This window comes from Dama dama, chromosome 19 (assembly GCF_033118175.1).
Source record: "Dama dama isolate Ldn47 chromosome 19, ASM3311817v1, whole genome shotgun sequence".
In the NCBI taxonomy this organism is placed as follows: Eukaryota; Metazoa; Chordata; class Mammalia; order Artiodactyla; family Cervidae; genus Dama; species Dama dama.
This window is the reverse complement of record NC_083699.1, coordinates 14,292,236-14,310,291: the sequence shown is the minus strand read 5'-3', so window position 1 is coordinate 14,310,291 and position 18,056 is coordinate 14,292,236. Positions and strand designations below refer to the sequence as shown.

Genomic DNA, 18,056 nt, shown 5'->3' with positions numbered 1-18,056 from the left:
AGGCTTGCTCATTTTTGCTTTTTTTTTTTTTTTTTTCTTGTTATACCGTCTGTAGTGTCATCCATAGTGATATTTTAAAACTGTATGTCAGATAACATCATTCCACTGGCTTCTCTGTTTATTCAGAAGAAAAAAGAGAAACTTTTATTATGGTTTTCCATCCTTTATGTGTTCTGTGTCCCTCTCTCTTCTTCCCCAGTTTCTTGCCATTCTCTTCACTCACTCAGTATTGGCCATACTGGCCTTATGATCTGACTTGGCTTTAACAGCATTACTAGCTACTGTATTTAGCAGTTTGAAGGGTAAATGTAGGATCAGGAAAATTAGTTTTGGAGCTATGACAGTAATTGAGGATGATGGTGGCTTTAGACTTACGTTAGAGGTACTGAGAAGTGGCCAAGTTTGGAGTACGTTTTGGTAGTTTGGTGATCAGGATTTCCTGGGGACAGTTTTTCCTCTTTTTTTTTTTTTGACAGTTTTTCCTCTTAAGCCCCGCGAAAGTTGACTCATGCTAGATCAAAGACAATTATAAATGATTTTTAGTAGCAGAAGCATAGTTGCCCCTGTCTGCTTCCTGTATAAAGTTGCAAAATAGATTATTTGATACTCTAGAAATTTTCTGTTATTTCCTGTCCCATGCCACTTACCACTGACGAGTCAGATCCTTGGTCATCAATCCCTTTGGGCAGCTAAAAACACCCCAATGCCCCCCTCAGGCAGCTTTGCACTTCCTGGAGTTGGCTGTGCTTCAATTTGTTGTTGTTGTTCAGTTGCTAAGTTGTGTCCTACTCTTGGGGCTCCCACAGACTGCAGCATACCTGGCTTCCCTGTCCGCTATCTCCCTGAGTTTACTCAAATTCATGTCCATTGAGTCAGTGATGCTATCTCACCATCTCATCTCTGCTGCATGCTTCTCTTTTTGCCTTCAGTCTTTCTCAGCATCAGAGTTTTTCCCAGTGAGATCAGCTCTTAACATCAGGTGGCCAAAGTAGTGGAGCTTCAGCACCAGTCCTCCCAGTGAATATTCAGGGTTGATTTCCTTTAGAACTGACTGGTTTGATCTCCTTGCAATCCAAGGGACTCTCCAACACCACAGTTCAAAAGCATCAGTTCTTTGGTGCTCAACCTTCTTTATGGCCCAACTCTCACATCTGTACATGACTACTGGAAAAACCAAAGCTATTCACTTATTTCTCTATTCATTCTCACATCAAAATGCACATGTGCTTTATGCAGATGATCTCCACTCAATAGGATGTACAAAGAAATGTTTTCTGAGCAAAAGAGAATCTTCCCAGTGTTAGGATGCCATCCGCCTCGTTCTCTGATGCTTCCCTGGTAGCTCAGAAGGAAAGCATCTGCCTACAATGCGGGAGACCCGGGTTCCATCCCTGGGTTGGGAAGATCCCCTGGAGAAGGAAGCAGCAACCCACTCCAGTATTCATGCCTGGAAAATCCCATGGACCGAGGAGCCTGGTGGGCTACAGTCCATGGGGCCGCAAAGAGTCGGACACGACTGAGCCACTTCACTTCACTTCATATTTCTGAACAGTTGCAGATTACTTTCTCATGAAAAACATACTGCCTTTACTATCTATCTGGGATAACAATTTCTTTTGGTAAGGAATGATTCATAATTATTATGGATTTCAATCATTGCGGTGGGAGATATTTTGATGTAGGATACACCATGCCTTTGCTAAAGATTTTTAAAGTTTCTGGTTAAAATTGTAAATTCACAAACATGTCTTCTTGTCTATTATGTTGTTTCTCATTTCAAGAAGCAACAGTTTATCTGCCTTTATTCTTTTAAAATCCTTATAAGCTGGGTGAGTTTGAATTATTGTGAAACAGCAGCCTGTTTTTACTTTTTTTCCCCCTCTAGTTAAAGGAGGTCTGATAGAAGGGAGGAAGTAGTTTCAAGAAAGGTGCTAAAACTCCTAAGGACCAAAAGTGAGCCTTAGAAGTGTGATAAGAGAGATTATTTTCTTGCTCTGGCTGCTATACACAGATTCATACTTTTGAAGTTATACATAAATCTCCTTAAGTGAACTGGAGGGGAGAGAGAGATTTCTGACCCTAACGGTACATATTAACTGGATAGAAAACTTCAGATTTTTTTCTGGGGTCTTAACAACTTTCTACCCATCCTCACAAATTTATGAATAGAGTAAGTGAAAAAGGTGCTTTGAGATAAGCTGTATTTAGCACCTTGCTAATCTAAAAGTCTTCTCAATTTGGGAGAATGAGAAGTTATTTAAGGCAGTTATTCTTACCTATCACTAAACACCTTCTTTGATGTAGTTAGCAGTAATTTTCTACTTGGTGAAGAGGATTTTTTCCTTTAATTGCACTTTCATTTATTTTTTTTCTCTAGGTTAGTAATATGATTCAAAGAATCCTATAACTGTAAGCTGGATTCAAACAATTTTAGCATTTTCTTCATTTGTATCTTTTGATAGCATGGTTATTTGTGAGAGTGTAACTTTTGTTTTTCTAAGTTTTTGTTTGCCAGTTACATTGTGATTTTTATATAGTTTATATAAGGGATATATTACCTCTTTCTTAGATAACTTGCTTATTTTTCACTTTGCCACATGGCAGCCATAACTGATGGGCAGTCTGTTTACCTCCAACAGAATGTAAATCTCAGATTGGATCACTAGGTTGATGATGTCATAGTATTCCCATGTGGGTTCCATAATTAAATGCCCAAAAATGTATCTTAGCCTTTGATCAGATCTTTGGAATTTATTTTAATGTATATCCATTCACTGGAAAAGGTCAGTTTTCATTCCAATCCCAAAGGCAATGCCAAAGAATATTCAGATTACTGCACAATTGCACTCATCTCACATGCTAGCAAAGTAATGCTCAAAGTTCTCCAAGCCAGGCTTCAACAATACATGAAGTGTGGTTTACTGGATTTAGGAAAGGCAGAGAAACCAGAGATCAAATTGGCAACATCCATTGGACCATCGAGAAAGCAAGAGAGTTCCAGAAAAACATCCACTTCTGCTTTATTGACTATGCCAAAGCCTTTGACTGTGTGGATTACAACAAACTGTGGAAAATTCTTCAAGAGATGGGAATACCAGACCACCTTACCTGCCTCCTGAGAAATCTGTATGCAGGTCAAGGAGCAACAGAACTGGACATGGAACAACAGACTGGTTCCAAGTAGGAAAAGGAGTACATCAAGGCTGTATATTGTCACCCTGCTTATTTAACTTATGCAGAGTGTATCATGTGAAATGTCGGGCTGGATGAAGCACAAGCTGGAATCAAGATTGCTTGGGGAAATATCAATAACCTCAGATACACAGATGACACCACCCTTATGGCAGAAAGCAAAGAAGAGTTAAAGAGCCTCTTGATGGAAGTGAAAGAGGCGAGTGAAAAAGTTGGCTTAAAACTCAACATTCAAAAAACTAAGATCATGGCATCTGATCACATCACTTCATGACAAATAGATGGGGAAAAATGGAAATAGTGAGAGACTTTATTTTTTTTTGGCTGCAGAATCACTGCAGATGGTGATTGCAGCCATGAAATTAAAAGACTAGCTATGACCAACCTAGACAGCATATTAAAAGCAGAGACATTACTTTGCCACCAAAGGTCCGTCTAGTCAAAGATGTGGTTTTTCTAGTAGTCAAGTATGGATGTGAGAGTTGAACCATAAAGAAAGCTGAGCACCGAAGAATTGATGCTTTTGAACTGTGGTGTTGGAGAAGACTCTTGAGAGTTCCTTGGACTGCAAGGAGATCCAACCAGTCCATCCTAAAGGAGATCAGTACTGAATATTCATTGGAAGGACTGATGGCTGAAGTTGAAGCTCCCATAGTTTAAAAAATCTTTTGATTAGGTCTTAGGACAGCCCTTGGAAATTATTTACCTGGCCAGTTTTACTGACATTCTGTGCTTGTAGGACTGTTTTAGGCAGGTTGTAGAGAACCTCTGGAGTCCAGCCTAAAGCCTCCAGTCACCCATTGGCTGAATTAGTCCTCTGACTGGTTTTCTTCCTCTTTCCATGTATTTGCTGCCAGCAGGATTGAAAGTGCTTTAGCATCATCAGGGTGCTAAGATATTTTGTTTGCTTTTAATTTTTTGTGTATATATGTTCTTAATGTGTATTCTGTATTTTCCTCCTTTTATTTTTACAGTGAATACAGTCAGGTGGCATTTAAAAAATTTTGCTGGGAGGTGGAGACATGAGACTGAAGATATCTCTTTTAAAAGAACCAAAGCATATCCTTTTAATACTTATAAACCTTATTGTGATCTCCTTATTGTAGTATTATTAAAAGTTTTCTTCTATTTTGTAGCCTAGTTGGAGAATGGATTTTTTTCTTCATTCCTTTAATGATAGTTTTGTAAATTATTTCTGAAATATTTGAAGTCATATGTTGCAGGTATTTTTCCAAAGCAAATTATTTGCTCTAAATCTTACTTTCAAATATTTATTAAATTTTTTCTTACTTTACTTTAGTACTACTGTACTTAAGTACATAAAAAACAGTAGCTCTTGGTAAGACCTAGTATGTTTTCACTGAACTCTGTTCTGTTTTTTCATACTCATGATAAAATGGAGGGTAAGCTGGGGAATTCTGAGCAGTCAGACCTTTATTATTTCATGTGTGAATGTGGCAATTATAAATATTTTATCAAATGCATGACCCTGTATTTTGTCAGCAAGAACTCCCAATTATATGTCGGAAAGCTATGGTAGGCCCTTTTACCTTCATTGGTAGTTATTTAGACCAGTGCTTCTAGAAGTATCATCTTCAGACTTTACTACAGGCCTGTAAAGTGATAAGAACAGAAATTGAAAGTAAGAGGGAAGAAATTTTTGTAGCAATTTGACAGTCACAATATCCCAATGTAAGATCATTTTCCTAGTAATTCATTTTTATTTTACCTTACAAAATGTTGCTCTTCAACAGATTTGAAATAAAGAAAAATATGATCCTTCAGTGATAGAAAAGCAGTATTTTAGACATTTGATCAAATGTTTTGAATTTATATTATTATTATTATTTTTTTTACTGTTTGAGTGAAGATGTAATTCCTTTTATTTCTCATTGAATCACTTTTATTCTTTTTTCAAAGTGTGCCCTCAGAAGTTCATGCTTTTTACAGTTTTATAGATTTTGACTGTCTAGTGTCTGCTTTTACCTTTTCAAGCTGAAGAATAATGATCTTTCTAGACTTTCTTATTCTAGCAGTCCTCTCATTTCTCCCATAATTTTAGTTGACTTACTAGTTTGAAGACACCTCACATATGTCTGCTGGGTACTTACATCAGTTTTTATGAGGATAAAATTAATGTTTTTTGTTTTGGAGTGTGTGTGTATATTTTCTTTCTAGGTTTTAGCTGACATTCTCCCTTTGTATAATAAAGGTTTTAACTAACACTAAGCTATGACAGTTATACTGGAAGAATTTTTTTCAGTAATTGTCTAGTGATATCAAGGTTCTTTTGTTTAGATTTTGCTTTGACTTCTGAGTATTCCAATGCCACTTTGTTACCTACTTGTGCAGACTCTTCAGACCCTTCTATAATTTCATTTTTTACCTTTCTGGTTATTTGCTTAATCATATTTTGAAGTATTAAAAAAGTCTTAAAAAAAAAAGCTTAGAACATCCCAGGATAATTATGGCACATAGTCTCTTTCTTTTTTCTTAGAGTTTATTGATTGCTTGGGTAAGCCAATAGAAAACATTAGTGAAAAGAGAAGGAAGTAAAATGATTATACAATAACAACAAAAGAGCAAACAACCCAACTAGGATGATATGGTAATATAGAAATCCATATGTAAACAGGAGAAAGCATCTCTCATAAAAGACAATCTAAAGTTCCTTTTGTAGAATACACACTCTGCTAGGGTAAGAGCCTGTTCTGATATAGGAAGTAAGGGCCACTTGAGCACCTCAATTTATAGAAATCTACTTGATAAATCAGAGACCAAAAGATAAGTTAAAGTAAGAATTTTGGGGTTTGTATCTTATCTATATCACCTTGTATGGGCAGTAAATTGTAACTGAATTACTTCCTGAATTTAATGTCAGGAAGTTTGGTAGGATTTTAGTTTCAGCTATTAAGCTGTAAATTTTTCCTGGGTAAATTATTATGTTATTTAAGCAGGTATTAAACTGTTAGATTTCAGTGTTCTTTTAACAGTTGATTTTTAAAAACTTATCAAAATGATACATGCTTATTCTAAAAACAATACAGATATAGGTAAATAAAAAAATACATATTTCCCTTTTCTCCCCACTTATCCTACAACAGATTAGAGTAGATCTTTCATTCCTTTTAATCTGTTAGATGTCTTTCTGCATCTTTTGGCCTTGTTTATAGAATATCTTGTAACACATTTAAAATTTTTTCATGTATTAAATCTTTCTTTTTTTCTCTTTTGGCACCTGGGTTTTTTATCCTGCTTTCCGTTCTTCTTACAACTGTTTTGATAGATGCTTATTTTCCTTTCCTTATATAGAAAAAATATGAAAGTCATACACTGAAAAATAGGTTTTGAAGCTTGAAACATTTGACCCTATTTTATGCTGTTCTTATAATCTGCATCTGCAAGATATTGTGTTTGTTAAAACTGAAGACTTTTGTGTGTTTTATGTCTCCTTAATATGGTGACACATCAAGAATTAGTAAGCTGTGTCGGCTGGACTACTGCTGAAGAACTGTATTCATGTAGTGATGATCACCAGATAGTGAAGTGGAACTTGTTAACTGGTGAAACAAGTCAAATAGTAAAGCTGCCTGATGATATTTACCCAATAGACCTTCACTGGTTTCCAAAAAGTTTAGGCATAAAGAAACAAACTCAAGCAGAAATCTTTGTCCTCACAAGTTCTGATGGTAAGTTTTTAATAAACATTATTTGCTCATCTTTGTTTTTAAAAGACACTGCTTCTTAGTATGACTTATGTTTTGAGTTGTTTATCCATCTCCTGTGTGGTCGGTTGGTCTGTGTATAGACTGTAAGACCACTATCATAGAAGAAAGTGAGTTAAACTGGCACATACTGAGATCGAATGGGAACCTTGGGCTTTACTTTTCTGTGTTCACAGATGTTGTGCTTTTAACAGTTTTGGTTTCTGATTTCTTAAAAGTTTTACTGTGTAACATAACCACACTAAAAATAGGTATAACACACATTCATTTAGTAAGGTCTCTATTAAATAAAGTCTTTATTTTCTAGTACATGCTAATTTGGGCTTCCCATATGGCACTAGTGGTAAAGAACCCACCTACCAACATGGGAGATATAAGAGATGCAGGTTGGATCCCTGGGTTGGGAAGATCCCCTGGAGAAGGACATGGCAACCCACTCCACTATTCTTACCTGGAGAATCCAATGGACAGAGGAGCTTGGCAGGCTACAGCGCAAAGAGTCCGACAGGACTGAAGCAACATAGCACGCACACTCATTTTCACTTACAGAGCTGCAAAGTAGTTTGATCATAGTCTTATTATTGGTGAGTGAAAAGCACCATTTTTCTACTTTTTAAGGAGATGTTTTTGTTTCTTAGAAATAACTTGAACTGTTTTCTGTCTGTCCATGCGTGTGTGCTAAGTCGCCTCAGTCGTGTCTGACTCTTTGCGATTCTATGGACTGTAACCTGCCAGGCTCCTCTGTCCATAGGGATTCTTCAGGCATGAATACTGGAGTGGGTTGCCATGCCCTTCTCCAGGGGATCTTCCTGACCCAGGGACTGAACCCACGTCTCTGACGGCTCCTGCAGTGGCAGGCGGGTTCTTTACTAGTGCCACCAGGGAAGCCCTTTTCATCTGTATTACACTTTATCTATGGTGTCAGTTAGGAGTGCTTTCATCAAAGTAACAGAAACTTATTAGGCTAACAGCTTAGGCACAGCTGGAGTTTTCTGGTTTACCTAGCTCCTGGGGAAGATCTTTAAGCACAGAGGCAGCAGGCCCCGATCCTTACCATCTCTTGGACAGACTCTTCCCAGGTAAGCATAAATGGCAGCCAGCAGCCCAAGGCTTAACTTACAAGAAGAGGAAGGTCAGCAGACACAGTGCCTCTTCCTCAGTCCCTCTTGCAGTCAGCTTGCAGAAAGGGTCCTTGACAATCTTGGGTCATGTGCCCATCACTGAGTGAATCATTTTAGTCAAGGGATTGGGACACTGATTGCCTGAGCATGGCAGGCCTTCGGTCACTGTGGAAAGGGAAAGAGAAGAGGGCTTTTGTAGCCAGAAGAAGAAAGGGATGTTACGGCAAACAATCACATCAGATCCCAGTTCTTTTACAGGCAGAATGTATGGCAGTTTTTAAACTTACTTCCTGAATCTGGATTAAATGAAATATTGTGTGAAAGTATTTAATACAGTGCTTAGCGCTTACAAGATTGACTCTGGAAAGAGCTAGACTTGTTTACTTCTGATGATAAAATGAAGGGTTGACTTAAAAAAAACTTGATTTTGGTACAATTTCACATTTATACAAAAGTTGTAAGAATTGTACAAATAATTCCTGCATATTCTTTATTCATATTCACTTATTGTTAACATTTTGTCCCATGTACTTTATCATTGCTACTCTTTTCTCTCTCTCCTGCCCCCCCACACATACTTTTTCCTGAAACATTTGAGAGTAATTTACAGACATGCCACTTTAATCATGTATCAGTGCAGTTCAGTTCAGTTGCTCAGTCGTGTCCGACTCTTTACAACCCCATGGACCACAGCACACCAGCCCTCCCTGTCCACACTCCCGGAATCTACTCAAACTCATCTCCACTGAGTCGGTGATGCCATCCAACCATCTCATCCTCTGTCGTCCCCTTCTCCTCCTGCCTTCAATCTTTGCTAACATCATGGTCTTTTCCAATGAGTCAGCTTTTTGCATCAGGTGGCCAAAATATTGGAGTTTCAGCTTCAACATCAGTCCTTTCAATGAACACTTAGGACTGATCTCCTTTAGGATGGACTGGTTGGATCTCCTTGCAGTCCAAGGGACTCTCAAGAGTCTTCTCTAACACCACAGTTCAAAAGCATCAGTTCTTCAGTGCTCAGCTTTCTTTATAGTCCAACTCTCACATCCATACACGACTACTGGAAAAAACATAGACTTGACTAGGTGGACCTTTGTTGGCAAAGTATTGTCTCTGCTTTTTAATATGCTATCTAGGTTGGTCATAACTTTTCTTCCAAGGAGCAAGTGTCTTTTAATTTCATGGTTGCAGTCACCATCTGCAATTTTGGAGCCCAAAAAAATAAAATCAGCCGCTGTTTCTACTGTTTCCCCATCTATTTGCCATGAAGTGATGGGACCAGATGCCATGATCTTAGTTTTCTGAATGTTGAGTTTTAAGCCAACTTTTTCACTTTCCTCTTTCACTTTCATCAAGAAGCTCTTTAGTTCTTCACTTTTTGCCATTAGGGTGGTGTCACCTGCATATCTGAGGTTATTGATATTTCTCCCGGCAATCTTGATTCCAGCTTGTGCTTCATCCAGCCCAGCATTTCTCATGATGTATAAGTTAATTAAACAGGGTGACAATATACAGCCTTGATGTACTCCTTTCCCTATTTGGAACCAGTCTGTTGTTCCATGTCCAGTTCTAACTGTTGCTTCCTGACCTGCATACAGATTTCTCAAGAGGCAGGTAAGGTGGTCTGGTATTCCCATCTCTTTCAGAATTTTCCACAGTTTATTGTGATCCACACAGTCAAAGGCTTTGGCATAGTCAATAAAGCAGAAATAGATGTTTTTCTGGCACTCTCTTGCCTTTTCGATGATCCATCGGTTGTTGGCAATTTGATCTCTGGTTCCTCTGCCTTTTCTAAAACCAGCTTGAACATCTGGAAGTTAACGGTTCACATATTGCTAAAGCCTGGCTTGGAGAATTTTGAGCACTACTTTACTAGTGTGTGAGATGAGTGCAATTGTGTGGTAGTTTGAGCATTCTTTGGCATTTGGGACTGGAATGAAAACTGACCTTTTCCAGTACTGTGGCTACTGCTGAGTTTTCCAAATTTGCTGGCATATTGAGTGCAGCACTTTTCACAGCATCATCTTTTAGGATTTGAAATAACTCAACTGGAATTCAATCACCTGCCGTAGCTTTATTCGTAGTGATGCTTCCTAAGGCTCTCTTGACTTCACATTCCAGGATGTCTGGCTCTAGGTGAGTGATCACACCGTCATGATTATCTGGGTCGTGAATATCTTTTTTGTATAGTTCTTCTGTGTATTCTTGCCACCTCTTCTTAATATCTTCTGCTTCTGTTAGGTCCATTCCATTTCTGTCCTTTATTGAGCCCATCTTTGCATGAAATGTTCCCTTGGTACCTGACTCTAGGTGAGTGATCACACCATTGTGATTATCTGGGTCATTAACCATATATACTTCAACGCATTTCCTAAGAATAAGGATTTTTCTGTTACTTAACCACAATACATTGATCAAAATCAGGAAATTTAACACTGATATAATATTGTTATCTAATCTACAGTTTGTATTCAGATTTTAGCAAGTGTCCTAATTATGTCTTTTATAGAAATTTTTTTTTTCTTGTAAAGAATAACACATTGTTTTTGTCAATCTCACTAGCTTCCTTTAATCTGGAGCAAATCCTCCATCTTTCTTTTATGATCTCGACTGTTTTGAAGAATACGGGCCTGTTATTTTTATAGAATGTCCAATCAATTCACTTTTGTCTGATGTTTCTTTATGATTAAATTCAGCTATACATTTTTAGCAGTAATACTTAAGGCATCAGAGTTGAAAATTCATAATTCTGGTTTGACCCCTTACTGATGATGTTAACTTTGATTACTTTGAAAGGTTGTGTTCACTAAATTAATCTACTGTAAAGTTAATGTTTTTCCCTTTTAGTAAATAATTTCTAAACGGATACTTTCAGACTATGTATAAATATTCTCTTCCTCGTCAAATTTTCTCCCACTATCTTAACATCTAAGACTCTTGGCTGAGTCATTTATTACTATGATGGTTGCCAAATGATATTTTTTAAAATGCCATAATATCTTTTATATTGATTAGTTGGTATTCTACTTCAAGGAAGAGCCATCTGTCTCCCGCCCATTTGTTTATTTATTTAGTTACATCAGATTAGAGTCATAGATTCTTATTTTATTTCATTTTTAAGTTATTCATTATTTTTTGTAGTTAGAGGATAATTACTTTACAGTGTTGTGTTGGTTTCTGCCATATGACAACATAAATCAATTTTAACTATGTATGCATATCTCTCTCTCCCTCTCCTCCCTCTTGAGTCTCCCTCCCATCCCATCCCTTGTTTTATTTCTTGAGCATCCTATTACTATCATTTACAATTTTTAATGTTAAAATTGCCCCAGATTTGGCCACTGGGAACTCCATGAAGCAAGATCAAATGAATTTTCGTTTTGCCGTGGGGGGTGTGTTTCCTCATCTTTTGAGCACTTTGCTGGCACAAGATGTTCCAGGCTCATTTCGTACTTTCCCAGTCCCAACTTCCAAATCAGCTGTTTCTCCAAGGAGACGTGTTCTTTTTTTGTGTGCCTAATGATATCTAAAAGCCAAGATGAGACTGCTAGGTGTGTGCATTTCAGTGGGATATGTTTGCCTCAAGGCCCTCTCATTGGACGGAGCTAAGAAATATATGTTAAAAACATATATATTCCTCCCTCCCTCCCTCCCTCTCTACCTTTACTTCCTCTCCCTTCCTCCTCCACTTCCTCCCTCCCTTCCTTCCGTGGTTCCTTCCGTGACAGAAGCCATAAGCTAACTCTGATACTGCCAGTTCTAGTTCAGCACTGCGGGGTTCATTCTAGTCTTTTTTCTCAATACTTGCAAACAGTGTGGAAGCTTGGCTGCCGTTATTATCAGTGTGTTTACTCACTTGTTCAGTTCTGCAATTCACAGGAGGTGGTTTTAGAATTGCTAATCCGTACAGTTTCCAAAAAAATGAAAGTTTAACGTTTGCTTTTGTGCTTGTGTGCTTAGTTGTGTCCGACTTGGGACCCCCTGGGCTGTAACCCTCCAGGCTCCTCTGTCCATGGACTTTTCCAGACAAGAATACTGGAATAGGTTGCCATTTCCTTCTCCATGAGAAACTGTATTTTATTTTTAGGTTTATTACAAAATAAAAAAAAAAAATAAGGTAGCCCAGCACAACTAGATGTGGGAAGAAGAGAGAACCAAAGCGGGGTAGTTGAGTCTTTTCTCCTAGGTGGAATTAGGAATATCTCGGATCTTGTGAAAGAGAAAGCAAAAGATGATAGTTCAAAGGGAAAAAGTGGAAGAGTGAGACTGGAAACAGAATCCAGAAATAAAAATGAAAAAGAAATATTCAAAAACAGAAGAAAGTGGATGCCACTGGGAGGTGGTTGGTCAAGGGTTTCCTGCCGGATAAACATCTGAGATCATTTTATATATGGATGCTGTGTTCTCTGTTAATCAAATGTTATAAAAGAAGTATTATTCTGGTTTGAAAATACATGTAATATGAGATGTACACTCAACACATTTTTAAGGGTATAGTACAATATTTAATAATTTTATATAAAAACACGGAGAAACATATAAACTTGGAGAAACATATACATATATATATACTTATATAATTTTGTGTAACCACAATGTTTTACAGCAGATCGCTAGACCTTTTCACTTTGTATGATGTTAACCCAATGCTTAAAATTTTTTTCTTCAAAATTTAATTCATTGCTTAAGAGTTTCCCTCTTGTAGTTGACACCAACTTCCTTCTGTTGACTTTTCTCCCCCCAGGCTGGCAGAAAAGGTTACAGATTTTGGAGTTCATCACTCTTCCCTTTGTTATACCCTCTCCATCTTCTGTGTTAGTGGTAACATTAAAAAAAAAAAAAAGTGAGATTTGGGGGCACATCCTAAAGTACATAAAGCAGACTCTTGCCAAGTATTTTGTCTCACCAATAATTACCTCTTTTTTTGAATATTTCATGCAGCTGTATCCTACTTTTTAGAAGTGATATTTCTTTAACAATGTGTTAAAAGATTTATATTTAAAGAAGAATTATTTGAAATGCATTAGGGGAGCTGCTTTGTAAAGGAATTCTGGTATAAAATCTCTTGTAAATCCAATAAACACTCCTTAAATTATATTTAGTGAAAGTTGAATTTTTTATACATTGTGTTAAATATCTTAAAGTAAGCCTTTTATTCTCTTGTTAATAAGTACATTTAAAATCCCACTTTAAAAAGAATTTTTGTATTCATTTCTTTTTATCAGAAGTTAGTGGTTACTGATCTCTTTGGCTTTTTACAACCATCTGCCAAAACATTTCTGCTATAAAGCAGTCTGCAAAAGTGCTCATGTGACCTTTTTTCTAATATCCTATTCCAAGCCTTCTCATGTTTCCATGGACATTTCTTAAGGCATTTCTAACTTTAAGAAATGTGTTTCATATAATTTTAATCTACTTCCTCTGTTCTTTTAAATAGCATTTTCCTCTTTTTAGTTTATCTTTAATAATAAGAGATAAATTTTTTACCTTTGGCTGTAAATATCCATGTTTTTTACCCAAATCATCCACTGTTTAATCAATGAATTGCTATCAATTAAATAAATAAATGAATTGTTTATATTCTCCTCCCAACCCTACCCTTAGCAAATAATTAGAGGTAATTTATTTGGTCTCTAGTTTTTTGGTCTAGCATTTTAAAAAGTTTATAGAAAAGCTGAAGGGAAGAAGAACCAAAATCGTTAAAGGGATGATTATGTTTAAAAATTTTTTTTTATATATATATAGTTTTATACTTAGGCTTTACTTGGGTTGTGCTATTCAAGCAATGTGTAACAATCAGACAAACTACAAAGCTCAAGGATTTATTGAGTGCCAAGTCTATGCAAAGAGCTGGCCTTAGTTGTCTCAGTGTATGTCTTCTGTGAGGTTGTGGGAAGTAAGAATTCAGCATTTGTCAGAAAGTCAGATTACATATTTTAGGATAAGAAATATCAGTGGTCAAAGTACATAAAATTTCTAATTAGGTTGAAAAGAAATTTTTGGACCTTTCATTTATGGTTCAGGAGTTGCTTGGTTAATTTATTTGATGATAGATTCATACATGACATGTAGCAATTTAGTATGTGGATATTTTGTGTTAGGCAGCATGCTAACATTTAGTGAAATAGACTTGGATAAAGTAAATATTGGCCACTCACTATATGTCATCTTTCTAGTTTCCTCTTTTGAAATCCACCCCCCTCATATTTTCTCTGTAAAGCAATGCATTAAAAAAAGTATATCCAATTTAATTTTTTTAGTCTCATAAAGAGAATAATAGTACAGTTGAATTCAAAGTAATCTTATTATATTGAAAAGTGACCCAGAGGCAAATGTAAAATTAAAAGGAAGGTATGAGGAAAAGTAGATGGCTGATTTTGGAGTGGGTGGAGTGGGTGGTTAGATGAAGGAAAGGGGTAGTTTATTGATGAGGGCCTAGAAACTAAGTGATCAGATTGAAAGAGAAAAAAAAGAATGTCAAAGTCTTCTTAAGTTTCTAAGTATGGTTACTGAGTTGGTTAAACTTAATGAATGCTGTTTATGTAAAAGCACTATTGCAAATAAAACTATGACTGAGACATGGCCCCTTGAAAAGAATCATAGCCCAATAAAAGATGCTGCAACAGAGCTACAAATAATGTGCAATATGTGTAGAATGGAGGAATGACTTTGTTGATGGAAATGGTTTGGTGGCCAGTGAAATAACCACAAGATGCTAGGTATAAAATATTTGAAAGCCATCTGTATTAGAATTCTCCAGAGAAACGTTTTAAAGCCATCTAAAGCATCTGACTTAAATATATTTTTAATGAATTGTTAATATTAGTAAGAATCTTGAGACGTCTTAAGTTAAAAATGAATTCAAACAAATCCTTTGAGGCAGAATCCGATTAGGCAAGCCACATTATTCTTTTACAGCAAATATATATATATATTTTTTATTTGGGGAAAATTTCTAATTCCACTTACAGTTGGCTCTCAGTATCCAAGGGGTTTGGTTCCAGGGCCCCTGTAGATACTAAAATCTACAGATGGCCAAGTCCCTTGTATAAAATGGCATAGTATTTGCACATAACCTACACACATCCTCCCATATACTTTAAGTCATCTCTGAAAGTGAAAGTGAAGTCGCTCAGTTGCATGGGGCTCTTTGCGACCCCATGGACTGTAGCCCACCAGGCTCTGCTGTCCATGGGATTGTTCAGGCAAGAATACTGGAGTGGGTTGCCATTTCCTTCTCCAGGGGATCTTCCCAACCCAGGGATCGAACCTGGGTCTCCCGCATTGCGGGCAGACTTTTTATCCTCTGAGCCACTAGGGAAGCAAGTCATCTCTAGACATCTCTAGACTGCTTATAATACCTAGTACAATACAAATGCTATGTAAATAGTTGTAAATACAATGTAAATGCTGTGTAAATAGTTGATGGTGCAGGGCAAATTCAAGTTCTGTTTTTGGAGCTTTGTGGGCTTTTTTGTTTGTTTTTTGGTAGGTTGAGTCCAAGGATTTCAGAACCCTTGAATATGGAGGACCACCTGTACTTAATTATTTTATTACAAACTATATATTACTAGACTTCATGATCTTTCAAAACAACACTGCAATTGTTTTGGCTTCCTGTAGTACTTATTCTTTGTATAGTTGATTAGTTCCCTTGACATCTCTTATATACTTTGCTTAGGTCTTGTAATGTTGTAAGTCTTCTGCTGTTTGCCTATAAATGTGTGAACTTTCGATGACAGCAACCAAATAACCTGCTTCTTTTTGTCTACCTGTTGCCTGGTACAGTGTAAAATAAGGCAAGGATTTCAAACATTTGGAATTATCCATTAAATTAGTTAAAGGAGGCTTTTAGACTTGAGGTGACCCTAATAGTGTATACCTCAGCAAGTCAAAATCTAAGCCTTTAAATGAATGCTTCAAGGTTACAAAATTGAAACCAAAGGACAACCAATCACAGACAACCAACTAGGCTTTAAGTGATAGTCAGTCAGTAATATCCTTAGTTTTGTCATTTTTCTGTACCTGAGCTCCTGTCAGTGGAGCATTCCTAACCACTTAAGGTTTGGCACTGCTGAATTGGAATTGATTTCTGTGCAAATAAACTCAATATTTTTTAATATGCCTCAGTTTTTTTTTTTTTAAACAGCATTCAGCTATTTAGATCCTCTCTTCTCCATAACTCCTTCTACAACCTGTTTTTAAAAAAAACAGGTTATGTAACTTTTCCCAGCTTTTCTATAGCCGTTTAAAAAAAAAAAAAAGCAAAACTTCAAAATTCTGCTTAAACAGAAGGCTTTGTTGATATTCCTCTTGGGTTCCTTTGACCATATTCCAGTAGAATTTTATTGTCCCTCTGAACTGTCATAGTATCATATATATATTCTGTCACACTGCTTGTTTCAAGGGTTTATAATTTTGCCTTTGTGCCTGTTTTCCAATAGATCTGTGCATTCCTTGAGAGTAAGAATAATTATATTATTTGCCCTGTATCTCTGATGCCTAGCACCATGCTGACTAATCTAATAGTTGGTACTCAACAGATGCTTGTTGATTGGATAAATTAATTTAATAAAATAGATTTCTCAAGTATAATTTCTTTTAGGCAAATTTCATCTGATTTCTAAGTTAGGAAGAGTGGAAAAAAGTGTGGAAGCTCACTGTGGAGCAGTGCTTGCAGGACGGTGGAATTATGAAGGAACAGCATTAGTTACAGGTAAGTTATCTGCAGAAACAACATTTAAAATGAATTTTTTAAAGAAAAATTTCCAGAGGAACAGAATGTTTTAATTTAGCAGTAGTATCTTTCCTTGTCTAATAGCAAGTAATTGGCACAATATTGATCTAGACTGCTATGTAATGTTATAATTCAGAGTGTCATATTAGTTTTCTTACATGGCTAGTGGAGAGCATTCTGTCAAGAAGGTTTTGAAATAATCAAATATTGAGTAAATATAAGTTTTAATTCTTCAAAATATTCTCATTTAAATGTGTGTGTGTGTGGGTACGCACGCACACATGCACATGTTAGTTGCTCTGTCACGTCTGACTCTGCGACCCCATGGACTATAACTTGCCAGCCTCCTCTGTCCATGGAATTCTCCAGGCAAGAATACTGGAGTGGGTTGCCATTCCTTTCTCCAGGGGATCTTCCTGACCCAGGGATCAAACGTGGGTCTCCTGCATTGCAGGCAGATTCTTTACCATCTGAGCCATCAAAATTCAAAATTTTCTCATTTAATTTTCTCCTTTCTGTCTCTCTCCCATCTCGTGCCCTATCGAGCATTTCTCATCTTCACCTGTTATATTAGATATCTATTGTTGTATGACAGATTATCCCCAAAGTTAGTGACTTAAGATAACATGTATTAGCTAACAGTTTCTGTGAGACAGGGAACGTTTAGCTGGGTGGTTCTGTCTCAGAATCAAGAAGTTGGATGGGGCTGCAGTCTTGTGAAGCCCTATTGGGGTTGGATGGTTCCAAGATGGCCCACTCACATGGCTGTTGGCACGAGGTCCTGCTTCCCCTGTGACTCCATGACTGAGGCCTAACAGTTCCTTACAGCGTGCACTTCTCCATCGGGCTGCTTGAATGTTCTTACAGCACGACTGCTGGAGATTCTCCCTGGGTGAATGATCCAAGAGAGAAGGATGGAAGCCGCAGTATATTTTATAACCCATCCTTGGATGTCATATTCCATCATTTCCACCATATTTTATTAGAAGCAAGTCACTAAGTATAGCCCAAACTGAAGGAGAGAGAAATTAAGCTTAACTTCTTAAAAGAGAGAATAACAGAGAGTTTGTAGTTATATTTGAAAACCATGACACCTGTCCCCTGGGCCTTTTGTAGGACTTTTATCAGTGAGTTGTCTCTTGTCTTGCCTGTTTTTTCAACTTCTCCTTTTCCAGTGGGTTTTTTTTTTTTTTTTCCTTTTCCCCAGCATGTAAATGTGTTTAGATGGTATTTATCTTGAAAATTGAGGAAAAAAAATTAAAAATCCTTCCTTTAATAAAT

The 18,056-nt window shown here is 36.9% G+C and overlaps 1 protein-coding gene across 5 annotated transcripts in view; it reads left to right on the top strand.

Moving 5' to 3' along the window:
* The window catches only part of IFT80 (intraflagellar transport 80), a 113,289-nt gene that overhangs the window by 8,843 nt on the left and 86,390 nt on the right, over positions 1–18,056 (top strand). For 4 of the 5 annotated variants that reach the window (XM_061168238.1, XM_061168235.1, XM_061168236.1 and 1 more), the window contains 3 exons: positions 4,167–4,253; positions 6,662–6,881; positions 16,644–16,754. In XM_061168238.1, the coding sequence (XP_061024221.1) occupies positions 4,215–4,253; positions 6,662–6,881; positions 16,644–16,754 (370 nt within the window). In that variant the 5' untranslated portion in view covers positions 4,167–4,214. The remainder of the gene's footprint in view (positions 1–4,166; positions 4,254–6,661; positions 6,882–16,643; positions 16,755–18,056) is intronic. The other variant, XM_061168239.1, reaches the window with a different exon arrangement.